The 15,648-nt window shown below is 38.7% G+C and overlaps 1 protein-coding gene across 3 annotated transcripts in view; it reads right to left on the bottom strand.

Moving 5' to 3' along the window:
- The window catches only part of ltk (leukocyte receptor tyrosine kinase), a 38,013-nt gene extending 22,846 nt beyond the window's left edge, over positions 1-15,167 (bottom strand). For all 3 annotated transcript variants that reach the window (XM_026339691.1, XM_026339693.1, XM_026339692.1), the window contains exons 1-4: positions 14,938-15,167; positions 2,878-2,970; positions 1,178-1,327; positions 669-897 (exon numbers count right to left, since the gene is read on the bottom strand). In XM_026339691.1, coding sequence (XP_026195476.1) covers positions 669-897; positions 1,178-1,327; positions 2,878-2,970; positions 14,938-14,989 — 524 coding nt within the window. In that variant the 5' untranslated portion in view covers positions 14,990-15,167. The remainder of the gene's footprint in view (positions 1-668; positions 898-1,177; positions 1,328-2,877; positions 2,971-14,937) is intronic.
- Positions 15,168-15,648: the final 481 nt, after the last annotated feature.

Raw genomic sequence — 15,648 nt, 5'->3', positions numbered from 1 at the left:
GAGAGTGCATGCAGAAGTTACGTTTACAAGTTAGTGTTCAATGAACAGCAGGCTAAATAAATGAGACCTGTGTCCGTGTGTGACTCATAATGGAATTGCTCAGTCCATTACTGCACAGACACCAACAAAGCCAATGTACAAAATTACTGAATATGCCCATCCATCCTTCTTCTGTCCTAACCAATTATATATAAATTCATTTCCAGCCTGCATCTAGAGACAAGAATGCTTTTAGCTGCTCTACAGATGGCTGTGCATCAGTATTAGATCAATAGAAAATACCTGTCCTCATTTCCCAATACAATACACAGGATACTACTATCCCCACGTGGTTACAATTGCTTATTTTTATTCAACATAGCCAATAAGAAAATGTTTCTAAATTTAACTGTGGTACCACAGAATTAAAATTAATGAATGAGTTTCTGTGCCCTTGCTCTGCCTGAATGCCTGTGTCACCATTTATTGCAGTGACTCTAAGACCTCTTTTATTCGTTTTGCAGGCTGAACTTGAACTTGACAGGCACTTCAATCAGAAAAGATGCACGATATTGCTTCTTGACGCTAATTAAATTGGAAATGTTGCTGTACACCACAAAATAAATAAAAATTCAGCACAAACACAATCACAAAACCTTAGAGAGCTTTAGCTGAGTGTATTTGCTGACCTCTGGTCATCTCGTCTCTGATGAGTGAGAACCACAGCGCGAACAGCTGAACTTGAGAGAACTGGCTTGATCAGCAGCGTGAGGTTTCCCACCGCTGGACCTGCCTCGTACAAAGCCAACTGCAAGGTGCAGTGCCTGTTGCTTCGTGACAATACCGGGCTGGTCAAGTGGTACTCACATCTCCCAGAGGCCTCAGCAGCAGGGGAGGATGTGAGAAGGAGAAAGTGCCCTAGGATAATAAAACAGAGTACATATTTCATGCTTGACAGCAACCACATAATACTGTCAATCCCATAAATAAATTTGAAAAATGCCTTAACATTAGGACAAATTTCAGACCTAGCATTAAGATAATTCAAGCACTATTCAAAATAAACGTCAACTCTTCCAAACAGAAGTATAAAAATCAATTACTGGATTTTCCACACTCCAAATATGTTTCACAGATGAAGAAAGCATGAGCAGTGTTCTGAAGCACTCATTTAGTTTCTCCTCAGAGAGTCTCTTACCATCAGAGCTTCCCACTGAGTGATCAGTCATAGGAACCATCCCAGCCTGTGCACTTTGCGGTTGCTGTGGTGACACCACTGACCAGTCACTGTGGTCGCTGTGATTTGATAAAGTCCAGAGGCACAGAGACTCAAAGTCACAGGAAATAACTGCAAGACAGAAAGACAAGTATTATGTTATACACTAAATAGACTGCCTGTCCAAATAAAAAAAAAGTCACACACACTAATATTTGGTTGGACCACCTTTAGCTTTGGTTACAGCACGCATTTGTTGTGGCATCATTCTGATAAGTTTCTGCAATGTCAACACATTCATTCCCGTTCAGTGATGCATTAATTTTTTCGCCAAGATCTTGTCTTGATGATGGGATGCTGAACCTAGACCTACTGTAACCATCTGCAGCAACCCCAGATCATAGCACTGCCCCCACAGGCTTGTATGGTAGGCACCTGCCTCTCTTCTTACCCTGATGCACCCATCACTCTGGAACATGGTAAATCTGGACTCATCAGACCACATGACCTTCTTCCATTGGACAGTTCTTAACCCAGTTTCAGTAGATTCATCAATCATCCTATTTGCTTGATTCATAATTTGAATCTTCTGAAACAGACTGACATCTTTTCCACGACCACAGGATGTGTCTTCCGACATGGTTTTTAAAAAAAGAGAAGCTACTCACTGCATCAGTTAGAGTTAAATAACGTGTTGCCAGCTGAAAAGTAATCATCCATGCAATAATTATTCAGTGGGAGGTTCTTACCTATTTGCCTAATTAAAGGGAGGTGGTTTTTTGGATCAACATTTTTTAATCAGTCCAGTTTCCCACTTCGCCTCAGTCCATGTTAAATCAGCTCAGACAGCGGCAGCATTTTTTGGTCTTGTTTATTACACTTTTCTTTTTTTTTTTGCAACTACAAGATGCTGTTACGTGCACTAGTTAATGGGAAAAGAAACATCAACAGTGTTCATCTATCAGTGCTAAATAATGGTTTTAAAAACGCCTTTGTTGGCACATGGCTCAAATTTCGTCTAAATTTAAATTAACTAAATTAAATTTAGTTACGCAATTCAGTCAGCATCCAAACAGACAGCCTGATTGTGTGTCTGTCTGTGGTGGGACTTAATAAACAGGATGAGAAAGGAGGAGATGTTTGAGACATCATGTGACACTGGAGGGGAATGTCTCATGATGTCTCATCATGGCTGGTTGCCCTATGTGACATTTGTATTTCTGTTATAGATTGACTAGAAATAAGCTTAATTTGATTTCAAATTAACTAAAAATGTGGCGGGTTGTTTTTTTTTTTTTTTGTTTCCACACAGCTTTTCTGTTGTCAACATGCAGCCACTTCTTTCAGTTTGACAATCTCACAATGTTGTTGCAAACTGAGTCAAACTACCATCTGAACTTCATAATGAGTAGTTTTCTGTTCCTCAAAGGTCAAATGTCTTGTGTATAATTTTCATTGTTGACCTTTAAAAATATCTTTTCAGGTGCTGTGTATGAACTACACACTCTTAAAGCTTCCTTCCCTTGACTTGTTTCCAATTTCCAGTCAAGCCAATATTCACTCAGATTGCTGATTGCTTAAGTTGCTGCATGTAATCATAATTATACTAATGACATAGATGATTATAGGAATATTTATTTTCTGTTTGTGTGCTGGTTCATGAGTTACTTCACAAGTCTCACTTTGGCTGTCATTTTCAGAGTCCAGGTGATGAGGGTCATCTGAGAAGTTCTCCACCAGAAATCTGTCCAATAGAGCGTGACAGGTACAGCTGACTGAGAAAAGACAGAGAGACAAGAGGTTACAATACTGATAGACATTACAAGGGGAAGTCATATACAGGACTAAAGAGTCTGTAGCTATAGCAGATAGAGGATGTACAATATTTTGCATTTGATATAAATGTGTTACAATAAACATGGCAGAATGTCAACATTCAAGCACCCACTGAGTCTTTGTTTTTTTGTTATTTATTCATTAGGACAGAACCCTTCCTCGGCCCACTGCGTGCTGGGGCTTCAATCCCCAAACTGCAACCCTGAAAATGACATATGATTCTCAGAATAGATACATCAATGTATGAACCACGAAGTTGATCCAGAAATAGTGTCACTACTGACTGACCGCAAAGAGCCAACGGACACAGGCTTATTTTGGGGAAAGTCATGGCTGCTTGAAGATGACTAAGAGGGAGGGGACTTTACATGTGACATGCCATTCAACATGCAAACTAGCATGACCACTAGAGAGAAATGTTCGTATCCCAGTGGGTTATTAAATGTTAACCTCTTGACCTGTGAACACTCACAATACTGTTCTCTAATGTCTGTAGGGCAAGGTCAAACAGGTCAAGCAGGACAAATCAAATTATTAAAGGCAGTTTATTAAAAGAAGTTAATTGTGATAATGAGAGCATGACAGGCTTATAAATCTAAATGGCACCGTGGTCATTCCCTGGTAATTATAGGATAAAAGCTGCCATGGATAGATTCTCACATCTTCATTTTATTGCCTCAAACTCCCTTTTTGGCTTTTCCTTCCAGTGTCAATTTCAAAATTCAATCTTTTATTAAACAGGTGAAATGAAAACAGAGGGAATAATCTGCCTGATTAGTAGCAAGAAGTTATTTTGCTGGTTAGTTTGATGACAGTCCAGGATGCTGGCTGTACTGTAGAAGCAGAAGCTGTTTTGTGTTAGTTTCTAAGATTGTGTTGAAGTAGTGAGTGTTGAAGAGGCTGAAAGCTTCTGCTGGTTGTAGTTTGTTAATCTCAAGATAGTGGCTTTGTAGTGGAAGTTGTTGATCCTGAGCAGCTCAAGAAAGTCATCTCATCTGATGTGGTTCTCTCACAGAAGCTGCAGTAAAATAGTGGGAGCCACTTTGCAACTGATAGACCTGAGCAATCTCCTCTCCATCTCCCAGCAATCTTCCACCATCTCGTGTATTACTTTGCCCTTGGAGGCTTTAGTTCACACCACAGTGAAATGTGTGACAACAAAGATATCTAGGTCTGTTTACAAAGCTTTTTAAAATATTGCTGTGTAACTATTGACTGTTTATAAAAGGAAATAACCCAGTCACGCTGCAGCCTGAGGAGTTCTTTAGGAGCAGTATATTAATAAGCTTTAAATTCATGATATTCTTGCATTGTTTCAGAACTTTATAAAGTGTTTTTCCTGTGCTCATAGAAGTGGCAAGCTGCAAATACAAGAGTGAGAATCTACATTTATGCTGAACTAAAAGCCGCAGTGATAAAAAGGTTCGCAATGAAGTTTATCATCTTGTTGTTGCCCTCCTGTTGAATAGGTTACACTATTGCAACTTAACTGACACCAGTTTAGTCATCTGAATTATGCTAGAAGCAACAAATGTAGCCTCAACTGTAGATGAGATGTTTGTAAAGGACACTGATACTAATAAAAGATACTGATCTGATACTCGTTGGAGATGTGGACAAATCTACAGCAGCACACAGGAAGGCTATTGAAACCTGCACAACTGAGTACTTTCAGAGTTCTCCCTGATTTTACATTGTTGTGGTCTTCATGAATATGCTGATAATTTTGAGTTTTTGGTCAGGGTTCCCTCTGACCACTGACCCAATCACCAACAAAACTAGTACAATGCAGAGTTAAATCTGAGAGGCATGCACTAGGCCCATGCAGCCTTATGTGTCTGCTACAGCTACAATCATTTTCAGGGGCACACACAGGTAATTACAATGCATCCTGAATGTTTGTAGAGTTTTACCATTCGCACATAGTGAAAGTGTAGATATGCAAAAACAATTAAAACAATTCTAATTATTAAAGAAGGATAATAAGGAGACCAAGGATTCATTTCCATGGTGTGTAGTCATCATCTGCAGAGTGAAGTTTAATCTATCTCTCAGTTTGTTTAACAAAGTCATGATCCCATCATATCCACCACTGACTCACACATTTTCAAATAATAAAAGCACATATTGTCTTGAATTACACATAAATTATAATGTATCCCTGTTAACACAGGTAATTTGTGTGATTGAGCGAAGTGTATAGTTACAAACACATACAAGGGTGCTTCAGAACACTCCAATAAGCAAAAAGGCAAAACTAACTAGATAAATAGTAAAATGATACAAAACTCTGACCCATAAAACATTCACTCTGGCAGGGAGAGTGTACAGCATGATTCAAGCGTTGCATCAGAAAAAGACGGGCCTACTGTTGTGTTTGTCACTAAGTCAAAAGCTAAGCAGAAGTTTGTAAAGTTGCCACAGACATAAAGTCAACGAGCTGTCTGAAAAGTGACAGAGGAGGCTTTATGCCACTACTTGGCAACTGGACTTGCCTGAATATCCGATGAGTTATGACTCACACTGCACCTAAGATTATGATGTTTCAAGCCTTTCAAGCCATTGGATGAATAAGAAAATCATCAGAAAGAACAGAAAAGTCCAAAGAAAAATGTCAGAGAGGGGTCTCGCCACTTGCATTCTTGGGTGCACACAAGCCTGCACACCAACACGCACATACACAATAGACACAGCAGGAGATGTCCTGAAGCAAAGGAAATGTATAATTAGTTAAAAGAATTTGCTGAAATTCAGTCACTCCTGTTATCTGCAATTATCATTTGGAATTAAAAAATAACCTGATATTTTAATTGGTGAGCTCTGCAGGTGCTGGTACGTTGATTTTGAAAAAGCACTCCAAGAACAGCTTACAGAAGCGACACCGTGACATTTGGCCTGCAATCTGTTCAATGTTCTCAACTTTTTATGATAAATTAAAACTTTTATTGAAGTTTGGATAGTTTTAGGCAAAACAAGAAGAAAGATAGAATTTATGGTGAGTGTTCTGGGGTAAAACTACCACTTACACTATTACTACTTCACTAAGATTAAGGGACTTTCATTGTAGTTACAATAATAATCATTTGGGCAAGGTTATAGAGAAAGACTGAGGTCAGTTGCAGACTGACAGTCTCCCTTGTTAAAGTGCAACCTTTTGTTCACTCACCCACCGTGCTCCTCACTTAGTGGATTGTGTGGCTCCACAATAACGTCACCCTCCATCCTTCCATTTTGTTTCCAACAGAAAAGAGTCAGAACTGCTACAGGGTGGTCACTTGATCATATGTCAAGACATGACAGTAGTATTGATCTCCTAATCTAACCTTCAGTAAAAAATAACTGCACTGCAAAAAATATCCAGCAACTCCTGGATATGCACAATGGTACTGAAGTGAAATAAAATTGTGCATGTGGATCTACTTAAAATTAAAGTATCTGATTTTCAAGATGTCTTTTGGCAGGAAGTGGAGAATAAAATAAAAAAAAGATGAAGCCTCATTACGCTGATCTCTACAAAGCAAGCCCTCACAGTGACAGTTTGAAGAATTCAACTTGAGAAATGACACTGCTAGGAGAGTGTCACCTTATCGTTCACTGGAAAAATTATTTTAAATGTATGTTGTATATATTTCTATGGTATCTGCCCCTTCCTGATATTCTTGTCACACTTAAAGATCATCAAACAAATTTTAATATTATATATGTCCCTATAATCACGTCTTGCTTATTTTATCTGACCTGCACTCCCAAACCTAGAGTTAATGAAACGACAATCACAAATACATGAATCTATTTAATGCATAGTTTTAATACCTTAATATTCTTTTTATTATTATTATTAATATTATTGGGAGATCACATTCACCAATACATTACTGGGAATAAAAAGAGTTGCAGGAACATATAATAATCCCCTTTTCCAGCAGCCACTTGTACTGAATAAACAATTTGGTAAACTGAAGGTTCGCAACCGTTTCTGCACTTAATTCTGTGTCTTCTATGTCACAGTAATAATGCGGCCTAAATCCACTTTTCTCTGGGATCAATAAAGTTCACAGTGATCTAACTCAATTCTCGTGCATGGATACTGCAAGGTATTAGTTATAAGTGAGTTAGTTCATATTAGATTCAGTTCCAGATGTTACAAAAAGACCAATACAAACAAGCTTTGTCCATCTCTGCACTTTAATTTGCTTAGTAGTTTGAAAATCTGAACTTAACTAGACTTTTTTTAATCATTGTTAGACTAGAGATTTTTCATCCCGGTACAACATCCAACAGACGTCTAAAAACATATTTGCATATGTTTCAGCATAGATGAATAACACCTCTTCCACGTATTCAACTTGTACCTCCATTCGTGTAATTAATTAGGAGGAATCAGTCTTCCTCCCAGACAGAGACTGTTTGTTTATGCTGGTATTTGAAGTGATAAGTGAGATTTAGAAAAATATTAGTGTAACCGTTTCAGCTCAGGGTTTATTTTTCAAAAACGATTTAGAGTTCAACTAAACCTGAAATCTAAACTCTAAACACATAATTGTTGAATTTCATCTCTCACCAGCCTGTCAAACACTGCAAAACACATTTGTTCCCTTGTCTCAGAGGCCCTGTCCAAAGAAAGCAAACACTCCTATCACCTTCCTAAACCTCATCTATTAAGCTCTAGACGCACACATGCACACTGTATTTTGAAACCATTTGCACATACCAGCATGACTCTGGACCATAAATCAACTTTTTTAGTCTAATTTTAGCAGTCAGTCACCTGCAAGGTCATTAGAAAACAGGGGTATTAGACACGTAGAGGAAATCTCAAAACTCTCCCAGGGCCCTCAAATTGGCCTTAATGTGCTCAGAGGTTTCATGCAGGCAAATGAAAGAATAAACATTTATGCATCTTGGAAACAACTGCTGACAGGCCTTCGTTACTACTGGAAAATGAAGCAAAAGCTGAGCTTCTGCTCAAGGTTGTGACCACAGCTATTTAGATATCAGACTTATTGAACCTTCACGTCACCTGTTTCTGCTCAGCGTGTGCTTGAGGTTTTAATATCCTACCTCACTGACTATTTCAGTGAGGTAGACTTATTTTAGACTTCAAGTCTAATTGGGTTATTTTCAGCCAACAGTAAATAAAATAATTGAGTGATGCACAAACAAAACCTCCAACCTGGCAGACCACAACTGCCATCAGGAAAAAAAAGCTAGATTTATGTTTTCCTTTCTTTCACTCGAATGCAATTTAATCAAAAGTATCAAAGCATAAACTCTGATTATAAAAATATTGGTTATGAAAATAACTAGTAAAACACTTCAATCCAAACTCCTGTTAAATATTCATTATACTTCATGGTAAAAAAGACAAGAAAATATTTGGTTTGGTGGTTTATGGTTCCCTAAAAAATCTGGTATCTGTCAACAAAATGACATTTGGATTCCTCACTAGGGCAGGCTCAGAAAAAATTACTGCAGAGCACTCTGCCAGGATCTGCATCAGCCTCAGTCATGCTGCCGTTAGAGTCTAAGGCTCTGCCAAAAATCTAAATAATAAATATATTATAAAAAAATTAAAATTGTGTTCATCACATATTTTTGTAGCAAAGTCCCAACAGGTCTAAATGCTGTTTAAAGTACTGTAAACACAAAAAATCATATGAACCATGATAAAAACATTTAATCTGGAGTTTCCTTATTTGTCCTTGTGTTTATTTCCTTCAGGCCTCCTCTTATGTAACTACGGGGTTTACTCACCACAAAAAGTGCCGAATTTTATAAGAAACTATGAATGATAATTACTCACACCAGTTTGAATGATGACATACAACAGCTTTAAAAGTTTAAGCACATCAGAGCCACAGTTTTGAACGAAAAATCACACTTATTTTACTTTTTAAGTTACACCTTTCACAGCTTGAAAACAACACGTTATGTGACGTCATGTGTCTAATGGCTTTACGAGTACTGGCCCCATCATAAGTAACTTGAGGAGAATAAATAGCATGAAAATAACTTCCTCTGACTCATACATGAATACTGCACCGGTCCATCAGTTCACACTGTCCATTACATTAAATCAAGCACATGGCAAACCGTGAATTCATCTATGCTTGTAAAAATTCTTCCTTCTCCGTATTTATTCCACACATCAGCTCTGCATCAAGGAAAACTGAGGCCAACAGGTTCAATCATTGTAGAGAAGAATCTCCATTATATCATACTTTCAATAAGAGCAAGATGTGTTTATCTGCATCCACACACACACTTGTGAAGACCCATTCATGCGCAGTGAATCAGGCTTTTGGTATTCCCAAAAGAATTAAGGCCCATAACTCAATTTATGATTTAATTGGTTGCAGCTTGGCTTCAGTTAACTAGCATCGTGTACCAGTATCAGTTTCTTCTAAATCTTTTCATTGTTTTTGTCAATCAGATGTGACTAAAGATAAAAGGCAGCATACAAGATGATAAGAAATTCAAGGTGACGTGGGACAAGTTAGCTTACATGGAAACACAACTCATGTGACATAACCAATGACCAATTTACCAATGATCAAAAAGGCCGACACATAAACACAGCCAACACATTAGTAAACTGTAATACAGGTAGTTACTGTATGAGTGTGAGTAGTGCATGTGAAAACATTTCAGTATTAGTGACAGCACTGCTGACATTTGATGCACCCTGTCTATACTGCAGCTGCCCTGACATCTGTCTGGATAACATCATCTCTAAAGGGACTGAAGCTACCCTTCTCATCTCCAGCCACAAAGTCCAACTCCCACTCAGCATGAATGGGCTGGTGAGCTGACCTTCCTCCACCGAGATCAAACAGCACTGTCTGTGAAAAGTGTGCGCACACCGCACTCATACTCGCTTCAGCACTGAGATATCAATTAAGCCAGAACATCACTGCTACCAATCAGAGCCAGAGCCGTCTCCTGTATGACTCACTGCATTGATTTAGTGGACTTGAATGAATGTGTGGTGCCTGGTGAATGAAGACTGAAATCTTTTGACTGTGTGCTAAAGCAATGTTTCATGAAATACACAAGGTTAAGTATATTAAATGCCTCCTGGTACCAAAATGCTTTTTGTCTGTTTGAACAAAAAAACGTATATGAGCCAAAGAGTAGGAAAAAATCACCTTGTTTATGATTTTCCTAATAGACAAACATCAAGAGTAACTGCAGCCTGGGTGTGTCACTGGTTTGGCTGTTTATTCTCCACCACAGACTCAAAAATCTATTCTGAAATTTTATTATTCTCAACGCTCCACCTTCATTTGGTGGAAAGGAGTCACGACACCGATGTGTGATGGTGCAAACTGTACCCAAATCGACCAGAATGCTGTAAAACAAAATTGTCCCATAATAAATCAACATGTGACCTTTAGTCTGTGACATCGAATCCTGCGTTGTTGTGGGGGTTTTTTTTCCATGTCCTTCTTCTCACAGGGGCCTGTTTTCATTCAATAAGTCACTCCAAAGCAATTCCTCACCACATGTAAGTTCAGATTCTCAGACTCTTTAATCTCCAAAAGACTTAAATCTAAATCTCAACTGAAACTAATATTTGACAAATAAAGACATCAAATCCTCACATTTCAGTATGTCTTTGACATTTTTCACAAAAATAAATCACTGAAAATGTGAAAGCATTACAAAAAGCCTTTTAATGAAGTCACAGGATTTTATGTGTTATTAAAACATCACTTAAATCTCCACTAATGACAGTCAGTAAAAATGTTATGGCATATAATCAAGATCAATCTTTCAACCAACACATGTAGTTTCCTTTCAATATCACACTCACAGAACACGTGAGACCAGACAGAACAGATACAACATTGGTGCCACATCTGTAAAAAAGTGTTATGTGTGCCACCTCCAACTTTGAATCCTTGAAACACAGCATGAATTATTAGCACTGGAGCTGAAACAAGTCGTCAATATATCAATCAGTGAATAGAAAGAAGAAAACTGTTCCGGCTTTTTAAAGGTGACGATTTGTGTGATGGCAAATTCAATGTTTTGGGGGTGCTTTGGGTTGTTCTGGACAAAACAAGTCAATTAAAGACATCAGGGCTCTTAGAAACGATAATGGGTGTTTTACACTTTTCCTGACATTTTATAGTAATTTGCTGTCTGTTTGTAGTGACTTCAATTTTTTGCCTCAAGAAAAAATACAAAATGTACTTTTAATATTTGCCAAGTCTAACATATCGCTCTCGTTTTGAATTTCTTGCCAGCGGTCATCTTGTCGTTTTATCTTTAAACTGTGTCTCTCTTGCCTATTTTTATCCATATCACTTGTTTTCACTGCTTTTGTTGATAAGAACAACATCTGACTGGTTTTGCCTAGCCATGGCCGTCCTTGAACGTGAGAGCCCCACAGCTGGCTGCTCATCTGTCTGTTATCCAGCCAGCAGAGAGACGGCCCTGCGGCACAGCTTTGATCTGCCATTTCCCTCTCTTTTAGCTAGCTGTGGATACACCATTACACTCTACCTACACCTGAGCAACAGACGCTCAACTCTCATCCAACGGTTTTACTACAAGGGCGCAAGAGGAAACACTCTCCTCTGTTTCTGGTTCAGAAAGTGGAGAGCAATAAACCCAAAGATAGAAGCAGTTCCAAACCATGAGGTCTTTTTTGTAAGCCTGCCAGGAAGGCAGACTAAGGAAATAAGAAACCTTTCAGGGAAAAGTAAGAGAATCTTCAGAGAAAAGGCTGAACTCAGTGATCGTATACACACAACCTGAGTTAAAACGACACCTAATTCCCGTGTTTGAGACCCAAACTAATCAATTCACCCCTTAACCGTTCTCCTCTCAGGTGAACATATAGTCAACATTTAATGTGCCTTTTTGATTTCCAAAAACAAGCTCAGCTTTGAATAAATGTCATATCTCAATTCAACCCAGAGGATTAATCTGAATTAAAAGACATGAAACAAAACATAAATGTGGTGGACGAACTCTAATGAATCACTCAAGTGATGGGCTGACTTGCTGTGTGAGCATGCATGTGTGTGTGTGAGTGTCTGATATTTAGTGTGCGCTGCCAGCAGTAATGAGATTCAAACTCTGCTGATTAAGTGCGAGGCAGACTCGTCTATGTTTTTTTAACATTCATAGAGACACATGGGGACTGAGAGGTGCAAAATAAACAGATGATTATTTGAGAGGGATCATTAATGCTGCCCACACTTGTACACGTCGTTACACACAATGCTGTTTGAGACTGACCGCTGTTCAATCAACAATCAAAACTACACCGGATTCTGCAGTTATTATACGAACCACTGTGATGTGTTGTCCTGAAGCCCAGTTGGTGGGAGGGATGGCATGACTCAAGTGTGAAAAGAAGCACTCTGTCTTAAAAACTAATGGCAAAGTTGCATTTTGTTCGTGTTCCCCTCTGTGCCATTTTAGAAGATGCAACTTGGCATTTGGCTTAGAGCTGCTGAAAGAGGAGGAAGGAAAAGCTAAGTGCGTCAAACAGCGACGTGGACATCTACTGCATGTGTTTCTACTGCACATCGACCTGTACAACCTGTTAGAACTACACCTGGCTTCTTAAAGTTATAGCTGTAGATTCGTGTAATGTTTTCATTATGCCTGTAGTGCAACCAAAGAGCAAGCACTCACTACTGGGAAAAGGAAGACGCGTGAAGGAAAGGCTGAAACAAACCACAAGAAGCAACATTATTATTATATATTTTTTACAACAAACTACATTAGTACAAAGCAGCTATTCAGAAACGTTCAGGGTCTTGGACTGTAGCAAAGACAAGCATGTTGGTATGAATAACGGAATAATTTACAAAACAAACTTCATTTGGAAACATCGTATTTATAACTGACATTCAAAATCCATTTTCTCAGGCCAGAAGCTGACCCATCAGACATTGTTTCAGCTCTCACTGGCGTCATGCCCAATGGCTATAAAGAGCCAAATCAAAGAAGGACTCAGTGTCTACTTTCTAGAAACTTCCTTGTTAACCACGTGGGCTTTTTAGAAACTGAAAGAAAGAAACCGATTGGTTGTGCCAACCATGTGTTGTGAAAATTGTAACTGCTGACGTATGTTTATTGGAAACACATATTTCAGCAAAGTAAGTTGAAATAACTCACACGACAATGCAACCCTGTGGCGGTACCTTCACTGTCATGGAAACATAATCATAAATATGCAGTCCAAGTTTTTGGGCAAGTTACTGTTTAGTTGAGATGCAAAAACAACTTGGTTAGCCTCAGTAAAAGGGATTAAAACAAGTATTCCCAGGTAAAAGTAGCGTTGTTGTCATGGTTACAGTAATTACTGCATGCTTTATGTTGTGCAGTGGTCATGGATTAAAAAAACTTTCTCACTGACATCAAATGTCAGGTCCTGTGTTTTCACCCACCCCAATGTGTAATGGGTACCTTTAAGCTGGAATCTGAAATACAGGTCGCATTTGTTTTGTTTTGGGCACCAGTTCAATACTGGTATGCTCACTGGTATCCATCTCCATCTGGTCTGCACTCTGCACACCAGATAGTCATGGTGCCAATCACTCGGAGACTGCTGAGGCCTACAGAGACTGACTGGTCATGTCTTTATTAGTGGTGTAGATAATAGGCAAACTGCACACAGATGGAGAATAGCTGTTACGTTCACACACGCACATATTTAATTAAACCGCAGCGTACTGTGATTATACAATATAATTGCACAAGCTTGCATTGTGATTGCAAATAGATAGATCATCCGGCACCACTCTTCAGATAAATTCTAATCATATAAGTTGTTACACACACACACACACACACTCATATATATATATATATATAATATATATCTTACAAATTCTATTTATAGGAGTATACTTGCAATCCTTGCATAGAACAGTATAAACTACATCTAAATCTATCCAGTCATTTCTAGAGAAACTAATACATGTATAAAAATTCAGAATACAGAATGAACACGTGATTCCAATCTGGATTTAATATGTGTGAACTAATGTGCTGCATGGAAACATTTAAAACCGAATGAAATCATAGTGACATTAATAAAACCAGCTCTAGCGGAAGTGAGCTCATCATAATTTCTGTGCCCCGATGACATATAGTAACTCTGCTGGTCTTCAACACTCACTCCATTCATAAAGCATTAAGCCTGCTCAGCACTGATTAGCAAATGACACAAATAAAAGATGCACTCAAGTAATTTAGATTTCATGCAAGAGAAGGAAAAAAAAACTTGATGATGAGCATGTGGACAGTTAAACCATTCAGCTAGGTTAGAAACTAAAACATAAAAAAGGTTTTAAAGATATTACAGAATATCTTAATTTTGTCTTTAAAGGCAATTGTAATCATTTCCTGATTAATTTAGTGTATATAAACACTGTGACTCACAGTATATATTACTCTGTAAGTGCAAACCCACTTATAATAATGAGAGCAGATGCAGAGCCCATTTGGTGCCAAGTCTTGTTGTGGTACCACTGTGTAAATGAATGTAAATCTAATTCCCTCAAGTGTGCCTCAAGAGACTAGGACAGCTCGACTGATTATCAGAGTGGACGTGAAAACACATTTGGATGTGTGCGTGGAAATGAGAGAGAGAGAGAGAGAGAGAAAGAGAGAGAGTTGTTCCAGGCAGTCAGAGATATGAAACCAAACTGCAACAGGCTCAGTCTAAATACTGGACCAAATCCAACCTGTGAGTGGCACGGTGTGCGCAACGGCGCGACACAACTGCAGCAGATCATTCATTTCACTCCCTGTCGGGGAACATTGATTCACTCTCCGTGTGCAGGAAAAAGTCATAAACGGAGGAGCAAACGAGGGAAAAGTTGAAGTTTGGCTTAAAACAGAAGCTGACGCGAGCTGAGTGAAATTCTCATACTTACTTATCAAAATGACGATGGAGAGGCATGTATTGTGGCTTTTTATATAATCCATGGCTCTCCCCTTTTTTTTGGCGCAGCTCCACAGAGAGTCCGTGCACTTTTAGGCACCTTTAGGTCCTCATGAATCCGCCGAAGAAAGTCACGAACCGGCTCATGAAGCGCAGCTGTTGATAAAGTCGCACAGAGAGAGACGCGTGTTCTTCTCTGGACAGTGGAGTCTGTTTCTCCAAGTTGCGGTGATGCTGATGCTGCTGCAGCTCCCGCTGACGACAACCCCTCTCTCTCCCTCTCTCTCCCTCTCTCTGCTCTCTCACTCTGTTACTCACCAGTCATAAGGACTCTTGGTCCTAAAGACTTGTTATTTTGAGGTTTTTCTGTGCCTGTTCGCCAGATGAGTTTTATCTGTGTGCACTGGCTGCAGGATGTGGCACTTGTCTGTAAAAGATAAAAATACAGTTTAAATTGTTACAACAAACGTCAAAGATTTGTGGGAATACCATGCTTAAATGTGATTTCCTTGCCTTAGCATTTCTAATTTATCCCACTTCATGTTCTACATTTCAGGAGTAAATAATTAGCTTTTTCATCCTTATTTGAAAGATGATGTCATCATACCAGGAAGACAGGTTGATACTACACCCTCAACCTCAACCACATCAACAACCATGTGACATAATTATATAATAATAATAATTATTATTATTATTTTTT

This window comes from Anabas testudineus, chromosome 22, assembly GCF_900324465.2.
Source record: "Anabas testudineus chromosome 22, fAnaTes1.2, whole genome shotgun sequence".
Lineage (NCBI taxonomy): Eukaryota > Metazoa > Chordata > Actinopteri > Anabantiformes > Anabantidae > Anabas > Anabas testudineus.
The sequence above is the reverse complement of the archived record's forward strand: the minus strand, read 5'-3'. Positions and strand labels throughout refer to the sequence as shown.